Genomic DNA, 9,401 nt, shown 5'->3' with positions numbered 1-9,401 from the left:
TCAGGCTGATCTCGAACCCCCGACCTCAAATGATCCACCCACCTCGGCCTCCCAAAGTGCTGGGATTACAGGCGTGAGCCACAGCACCGGCCAAAGATTATTTTAAACTAAAGACATTTGAGATTCAACAGATGCAAAAGTGAGCTTTTTCGGAGCTTCCTTTATGTGACTAAAGGCAGAAACTTCTGAGAGTGAAGCTGCCGTAAATCCCCTCCCAGGGAGCTTTAGTGGGCATGAAAAGGGATGGACACCATTGGCACCTACGTAAACAAACATCGCTAGAAACTTTCCTATCTCCTAAAACTCATTTGTCTTTGCTAAAGAAACCACTTGATCTTCCCATAGATGCCCTTTTCTATGAGAGAGCTCCCCCTCTTTCCCTTATTGTTGGTTATATAAACCCCATCTCTAATTATGGAGGAAGCCACTTTTGTGCACTTCCATGTGTGTATGGATAAACTTTTTCTTTTGTTAATTTTTAGTTAATCAGTAGACCCTCAATCAAACCTGATAGAGGAAAGAGTTTTTCCTCCTGACAATCCTTTGAATGGCAGTAGGACCCACCAGTTTGGGCTTTCCTCATCCCATTACTTTCCTCACCCCGTTAATCGATACCCTTTGTAGAACAGTTCTCGTTAAAATAGTTTTAATATCATATATTTGATTTAAAATTTATGACTCCAGCGTGGGAGTGCTTATGTGAATATTGCTTCACACACGTGTGCCAAAGGTCTAGTGAAACATCACCACGCCTTAGTGTTAAAGCTTACTGTCCATCCACGCTGCTGGCGATGAGTTTTCCTTTTGGTAAAGCCAGGACCTTGGACATAACCTCTGGCCGCCTCATGGGGCCTGTCCCGCACAGCCATGCAATTAGCAAGCGGGGCTGCTGCAGACCTCAGGCACAGGGAACGCCAGGGCTACCGACTGATTTTCCCCGCTAGTAACTTTTTTTTTTTTTTTAATCGGGACAAATGTGTGCTCCTAGTCAGACCGAACCTCTGAAAGTAGAATTTCAATTATGGCCTTAATGTATGTTGTTATTTCTAATAAAAGCAGACTTAAAAGGGACTCAAACACATTTTTCTCCCCATTTGGGTCAGGGGAGGGGGACCAAAGGGCACGAGAGCTCCAAACGTTCCATCTGATCCCAGCGGAACAAGGACTGAGCCTCCTGATTCCCCTTGGTGAATAGTGGGGCACCTGCTCGCTGTCAGGTGAAAGCTCGTGCTGAACAGAGCAACGTGCAAAGCTGAGCCTCGCGCAGAGCCGGGAGCGACTCCCCCAGGGTGGGCTCTGAGCTGCCCTTCAGGCCAGTGGCACGGAGGGGCGCGATCCAGCGGCGCGGGTGAGCTTACCTGCAGGGGCTGCGGCCAGGAGGAAATGCGCCACCGCCCAGGCCAGGGTCCCGGGTGCGGGAGGGGCAGAACGTGGGACCCGGAGGGGGGACCCAAGGGCTGCGGGCGGGAGAATACGGGTGGGGCTGCCTGGGAGGGAGCCTGAGACAAGACCCGACGCCCCCAGCCGCTCCACGTCGCTCTGCAGCGGCCCCGTCCTCTTCCAGGCGTACACGGGCGCGACTGGCCTCGACCGCAGTAGGAAGGCGCTGCACCGGCCCGAGACACAGACACAGCGGCTTCCTATCATGGGGGTGATCGCTGGGGAGTTTAAAAACACCTGTGGCCAGACCCCAGCCCAAACCAAGTGAATCTGTCTCGGGGACCAGGCTGGGGGGACGCTGGTCCTTGCTTGTTCTGAAGGCCCTGAAGGAGATTCGCTGGTGCAGCCACTTGTGATCCGTTTTCTAAATGGATTAGTCAGTGCCTAGGAGATGGCTTCTAGCACATCCAAAATCGATAAGGATTTTTAAAAGACTCATTTTCTGAAAAATCGGAGAGCCAGGTGTGAAAGATAAAGCGAAGTGGCGCACCTACCTTTCCACTGACAGGTTTGGTTGCGATTTTGAGAATTGGCTTCATGTGGCAAGTCTGGCATAAAAACCCAACTGCACCTCTAAAAACACGTGTTCACATGTGTCAACAAATACTTTGTTGCAAATATACTTGGGTGTTTTTCATAAACGAGTGTTCTTTGTGTCAGAGAAAGGGTGAATTTTGCTGTACTTAGTCTGCTTTAAGGGGATTTGTCAAAAAAAAAAAAAAAAACTAATCAAGCAAACTGGAATGCACCAATGTTCCCAGATGTGAACCATATACTCCAAGCTATTCCTCAGCAAATGCAAAGGATGACAAGTGTCAGTACTTCATACAACTAGATTTAATAAGTTGTTATTACAGAAAAAAATGAAGTCCAAACTACAAAGTTTAAGCAGTTGTAAGCAGTAGCTGCATTGAGCTCCATGTTTAGTCACAGTACTGTAGTTCCATACAAGCAATATTAGTCCAAGCCCCAAAGGCAGAAGCTGAGTAAGGGTTACTAGCAAAAAACAATCTAAGAGAACAAGTAATAAAAGATACAATACATTTAAAATTAGTTGTTAGTTGAAAAACAAATACAGAGATCTTAGCTGTGAACACCCTAAAAGTTAAGTCCATTATTTTGACAGCAAAAATACAAATACCTAATACTTTATACCCCAACAGAACTATATCCAGGTAAGAAAGAGAGCGTAAGTTATCCTGTATTAGCACCCAAGTTTTCTACTTGTTGCAATTAACTTTGTCATCATACAAATTTAAACATCCCCGAATCATATAGCCACTTCTTGACCCATTTTGGGGTATAAAGTCAACAGCATTAATTATAAAACACTCTGTGGTAAGATGGAACACTATTGCAGCTGAGATAGAGAAGTTTAGTTATTATAAAAGAAAAAAAAACAAAGAAATGTTAGCTGACATACCATACAAGCTAGTGAAAAGCAACAATCCATTCAAATAAGCCATTTTTAACAAAAAGATACATTTTTTTTCACTAATCTGTGACTAATCTTTCACTCAAACCTTGCAAGTAGAGATGTCACAATACTCAAATATTTAGGTAGGAGCTTTACCCAGTTAAATGCCATTTTGTTGCTAATATAATAGATAAAATGAAAACTAGCAGTTATTCGCTAATTGCATAAATGCAGTACATTCTGCATTAGCCCATGCCTCACTAACAAGCTATAAAACACAAGATATAGGCAGAAATCTAAGCATAATCTTTATACCACTAAGCAAGAATTTTCCGATTTCTTTTCTTCTGTTCCTAATCATTTATTTGTAGTTAATGTAAAATTCCAACCAGTAGTACCCAATTTGAGTTAAAATTTTACATCACAACTTGATCTAATCTATATATTATTTACAAAACTGAATACATAGAGCATACCCAAGACCAACTCTGGACACAAGTTTCTCTGAGTTATTGATGAACCTCACCTCCACAGCGATGGAGCTGAAAGAGGCCATCAACCACTAGTAGAAACATATCATCTATCTGGAGCAAGTCATTGGCTGTTCTGTTTACGCAACACCAGTTTTGCAGTTGTAGTTTTTGCTTTGACTGTAGGTGCTATTGCAATGACACATTAATGACTGTGCCTTAACTGCACAGCTTCCAGGTGAGGAGGGTGTTGGAAAAGCAGCAGCAGAAAGGCAGACAGATCATGCACGCAGTTGCCACAATGAAAGGCAAACAAGGGGCACCAGAACAGGAAGCAGGCGTGGGTGTGGAGGAAGATGCAACCCGACACATAGTCAGGGTCCACAGACAGTGGTGACATCCGAGTGTGCTTCTTCAGTGCCACCAACTGAGCCTTACAGGGAGGCAGCACGAGTGAGACCCTGCAGGTGAGGTCTGCAGTACACCACGAAGGCGGTGTCCTCTTAGCAACTTCCTGTATGACTCAGACATCACCACTGTCAGTGCACAGAAAAGATTCGGCCTGGGAGAAAGGCACTGTCTCACACAAGGACAGCAGTTGGTGGCAGGTTCTCTCTCTTTCTCTCTCTCTCTCTCTCTCTCACACACACACACACACACACACACACACACACACACACACACACGACATAATGAAGAGTTAGAGGGGAAAAAGCAATGAAACATTCTGTTGACTTAGCCAGATTTGAAACCCGGTGGTATTCCGGTTGGGGTGACTTCATTCTCAGGGCCACAGGTTTGGCTGCACCTGGTGTTGTATAAATCCACCGTGACATCCCTAGAGAACTGCACTGTGACATCCCTAGTCTTACACTAAACCACTGTGATAAAGGAAAAGGCTTCTCAAAATCTCACATGTTCTGCTCATTCTGTCATTTTATTACCCAATTATCCGTTACATTTCCAATCACTTTACATAACCAACCATTTTCATCGTTGTCACACTATTGTAAACCACATCAGCAAGTTAATACATAAAGCTTTGCATTTCAAAAAACTAGACACTTTAGTAACAATATTACAAAGGTTTTAGCTTCAAAAATAACTGAAAATGAAAAAAATAAACTTTTAAAGAATTAGCATCATAAAATTAATTTATTCCAATAAAAATACAAAATAATATTATGACATTGACCAGATATGAAAGTCCCTCCCAGAAACAACTCTATTAATGATTGAGAAAGCACTCCTTAAAGAAAATACGAAATAAAATGAAAAATATGTAAATATGTTTAATTTTTTTCTTAGCAAAAAATCTTTCTAAAAATAACAATGAAAATTTGTCTCAGTACAAAGGCTACATTACTATTGAAAAAATACCAGCATGAAGAAAAGGTACATATTTGACAGTAGAAAAATGATTTCAGTGAATCACAATGTCTAAAGTTTGCAATGAAAATAAATCTGCAATAAAGATTTATGCCTTTTTTCTTTTCTTTTTTTTCTATTTTTTATACAAACAGTACAAACAGTATTGCACATAACAACAAATAGTCGAGGTTAAGTTATAGCCTTCAAAAAATCGACTAGTTCAAGTGTCACACCAAGGAAAGGCCACAGCAGGACCTGTGTTACCCAGGGGCTTCCCAGTCAAGTTGCAGGTCAGAACACCTCTGTGTTTTAAAAAATAATTTTTTTGAAGGACCCTCTCTTTTAATATAACATTAACAACTTGGGGGCACATTTATTTACAAAACAAAAGGGAACGTGTTATAATTTAATAAACTAAAAAAGTTCTCTTTAAAAAAATACAAACAGAAGAACTCTTTCACAATCCTGGTCAGTCGCGCACAATCAACGCTTGATTAGAAATATACAAATTAAGGGAAAGTAGTTTCCACCATCTATTCACAACGTTCAGCACCAAATGGAGTTTATTTTTTGTAACCTATTCTTCAGGACAATGTTTTCTGTCTTCACTTTAGCTTTATGCTGTACAATCTTCCAGCTTTTTAAAAAATCTCAGTGTTATTTTAATACATGAAAGAGGGGTGCTTCTTCAAAAAGTTTTGCTTCTTTCACATAATTAGGTAGATTTCTGTAGGTTAGATATGATCTTTAATATTATAGTTATAAAGCTCTAACTTCTTCATTTTCAAAAAACACAAATAAGCATGAAAAAAATAAAGTTACCCATCTGTTAAATCATTTTCTTGCAGAATTAAATTAATATATATTTTTCTGAATAAACTTACTTAGAAAATATCATTTTCTTTCCTATATTTCAAAATTGAGGTATTGCAAAAGATCATGTCAGTCAGAAAGCATGCCTTTTTCCTTAAAAACAAAAAAAAATCTGCCAACTTTTGAAAACTGTCTAGAATACAAAAAGTAGTAGTGCATAACAAAATTTCTTGTACAGATGAAAAAAAAACCCACAAACATAGAAAAAAACAAACAAAACCACACCGGGGCTGGAAAAAAGCAATTATTACCAAAAAGCCTTAAAAAGGGGAGAATTCTAAAATAAGCATTTTTAATCCAGTAAAAAACTATTTTGTTTTTCCTTTTTGAAAACAAACTATAGCTTGAGAGTCAGTAATTGCAACCAAACATGGGAGAACGAAACAAAAGCAACACTAACTTAAGACAGTACAAGGACATCACAGCACAGAAAACACAGCGACTTAAATCTATTCTGCAGTGTCATATCCAGTCAGATTGTCCCCAGAATTCCAAAACATAGGAAGAAGATTAAAAAAAGATTTACATAGTCTTGCAATCATTGTGTGTGTTTATATATTACTATCTGCAGCCCAAGGGTGAATGCTAGAAAAATGTCCACGCTAGTGCTAGCAGGCCTCCATTCTAGACCACGCTAGGGCTAGCAGGCCTTCATTCTAGACCACGCTAGTGCTAGCAGGCCTCCATTCTAGACCACGCTAGGGCTAGCAGGCCTTCATTCTAGACCACGCTAGTGCTAGCAGGCCTTCATTCTAGACCACGCTAGGGTTAGCAGGCCTCCATTCTAGACCACGCTAGTGCTAGCAGGCCTTCATTCTAGACCACGCTAGGGCTAGCAGGCCTCCATTCTAGACCACGCTACGGCTAGCAGGCCTCCATTCTAGACCACGCTAGGGCTAGCAGGCCTGGCTAGCAGGCCTTCATTCTAGACCACGCTAGTGCCAGCAGGCCTTCATTCTACTCAAGCTTAACAGGATAAATCCAGGGAATTAAGTAGTTAGTTTCTCACCCAGACAACCCACTCTGCCCAGGCCATCTTATTTTGTACAGACATTTCTTTAGCATCACCATTACACAACTTTCTTAAAAATGTGCCTAGTTTGTCAATCTGACAACTTATCTCTATATCCTGTATATATTCTTAGTGTTTGTAAGCTAAGATGAGCTCTTTGGTTTTCTGGACAAGGTCTGAAGCTATGTAAAATGGTGCAAGCACTAAGAGATTGTAACTAAGAGCTCATGTGTTAGTTTATAATATACCAGTTATGAACTGTCAAGTTCGTTAATGTCTGACAGAGGCTTTAAACAGTTAAGTTTGATCACAGTTAGACATAATCACTTTACTATATAAAATAAATTGCACAATATATAACAGAGCACCGCAAAGTACTTCATCTACCATCCACAAATTTGCTTGAAGAATATCCTACACCTAGGTTTTATATCGGTTGTAATATAGGTCATTCTGTTATGGGCTCTTCTCATTCAGAGCATTCCATTTACTGAGGCATGCCTTCCTCTGGTCAATTACCAATTCTTTGAATGAAAAAAACTTTTTTAAAAAAATGAGTATTTTATAGCTTATATAGATTCTTAATTTGTGCATTGTGGGAACGTTTTATACTAGACATTGGATATAAAATTTATTGCATGCAGCAACCTGATTAAGTAAACATGCAGTCAGAAATAGTGACCTTCCACCGAAGCTTTCTGAAGTCTATTCTGATCTCCTTTCGGCAGCTGACTCTATCCCTAAAATCACAAAAGTGTGTTGTTGGGTTTTTGTGTTTAATTGATATCTTAGCCTGAATAGAGTATTATGGTATTAATAATACCATTTTAATAGCAGCAAAAGCTATTGCAGCATAAATTTACATAATACTAAAAGATCTAACCAAAATCCTCGGCAAAACAAAAATCAAACATGAAGGAAAAATAAAAGATCCAGCTTATGAGGTATCCTTACAAGTCAAAATAGAGAGCAACTAAAGGCTTATTTTCATGAAGGGTTATCCTTACTCTAAGTGACCCGAACTAATGATTCTGAATTGTTGTGAAGTTTTTGCTACATCTGCCACCTACTCACGAGTATTACCTTTGGTAAGTCTTGTTCTAGGGGCAACTCTCTAAGTTTCTGAAAATAAGTGCATGCTCCAGTTCAAAACAATCAGAACAACACCACCACAGCAACAAACAAAAGAATCACAGACAGTAGCCTGACGGCCGCTAATGAGAATGGCAGCCTACATACTGTCACGAGTGACAAATCAGGTATAAAAAATTAAGGTACCAAGCAGACAAAGGTGTGAATCAAAGTGCAAATCAGTACCATTCTACACTCTGCAATTCTGCATTATACTGGACACTGAGTTCAGTAATATGACTGTAAATAATAATAATAATAATAATTAATAATAATAATAAAAAGACCCAATTCTTCTTTAAAAATCAAGAACGAATGCACAGATTTCCAGAACACTGTAAGCCCTGAGGCAGTGCCCTCTCTCTCCCCTCCTTGTTATCTACTCCAGTACTGTGGCTGGGTCGGCCGTGGCTCAGCTCCAGCGGAACGGGACGTGACGAGGGCGGTCGCCTCCCTCCTTCACCAGCGGTTTGTGGAACTCCCGCCCGGCTCGGGAATGTATGCTCGCCCAGCAGTATTCACAGTAATACTGCAGACAGGTGACGTTGGCACAGAAGAACGGGGCAAACTTCCCACCACAGCGTGTGCCCTGGCACTCATCACACATCTGATCATCTAGCACATATGGCTTTACTTCAACCTGGACCCAAAGAGGAAAGACAGAGAAAAATGGTTTAGCAAAGCTTCCTCACATGTCTTGCTTTTGAGAGTTTATAGTATAGCTTCACGGTACGTCTCAATCAGATGCTGCTTTCAACTCTGCTGATACTGGATGGTAATCGACAGCATAGGCTTTGGAATAAGCTCCTTGATTTACTTCTTGTGTGATATGAGACAAATTCTTAAAATCTCTGTGCCTCTGTTTGCTCTATGACTATATCTGTAAAATGGGTATGTTTTCACACACATAAACACATTTAACACACACACATTTGTGTAATCTGTAAATGGGTATAATAGTGTTTACATCAAAGGGTGCTGGGGAGGATTAAGAGGGGCTGAGCTGAATCCTGAAAGCTGAATCCTGAAAGCTTTGTCTGTCAGTGCAGGACAAAGAACACTGCAGGGAGAGGAAGCAGCCAGGACAAAGGCCATAAGCAAGAGGAGGCAGGCACATCCTTGGGAGATGCTGTGGCTGGAGCCAGGCCTGAGGGCAAGAGGCACACTGAATATGGGAGGAGCTGAAGGGTACACTGCTGTGAGGCTGTGCACCTCAGTGTCGTAGTGATGCAGCTCCCTGAGACTAACACCCCAATACTGCATACCATGGACTGGAGAGGAAAAGGGACTCACAGCTGAGGTGTTAAGAAGCTACTATAATAATTGGGACTTTTTTAGTTTTGGAACTTTCTCTGTTACCTTAATCTCCCCCCAACACTGGAAACTTCAATAGAAGACAACTTTTCATCACAGCCCTTTAGGGAACATTTTTAAATCTAAATGAAGCAAAGCTGTATGACTGAAAACCAAAAGAAGAAAAAAGTTACCACGTTCTCACCCACTTTCCTTTCCTAGAACTTTAGAAAAGAAACATCATTAACTTTATTTATTTTTAATTATTATTATTATTTTTGAGATGGATTGTCACTCTCTTGCCAGGCTGGAGTGTAGTGGTGTGATCTCGGCTCAATGCAACCTCCACCTCCCGGGTTCAAGCCATTCTCCTGCCTCAGCCTCCTAAGTAGCT

General features: G+C 40.9%; 1 protein-coding gene across 1 annotated transcript in view; it reads right to left on the bottom strand.

Annotated features, from left to right (window-relative positions):
• Positions 1-5,998: 5,998 nt before the first annotated feature.
• Positions 5,999-9,401, bottom strand: part of CPEB3 (cytoplasmic polyadenylation element binding protein 3) — a 207,632-nt gene continuing 204,229 nt past the window's right edge. Inside the window, exons 9-10 of the mRNA XM_011995849.1 lie at positions 6,490-8,354; positions 5,999-6,188 (exon numbers count right to left, since the gene is read on the bottom strand). Coding sequence (XP_011851239.1) covers positions 8,127-8,354 — 228 coding nt within the window. The 3' untranslated portion in view covers positions 5,999-6,188; positions 6,490-8,126. The remainder of the gene's footprint in view (positions 6,189-6,489; positions 8,355-9,401) is intronic.

This window comes from Mandrillus leucophaeus, unplaced genomic scaffold (genome assembly GCF_000951045.1).
Source record: "Mandrillus leucophaeus isolate KB7577 unplaced genomic scaffold, Mleu.le_1.0 Scaffold1133, whole genome shotgun sequence".
Taxonomy (NCBI): domain Eukaryota; kingdom Metazoa; phylum Chordata; class Mammalia; order Primates; family Cercopithecidae; genus Mandrillus; species Mandrillus leucophaeus.
This window is presented reverse-complemented; position numbering and strand designations above follow the sequence as displayed.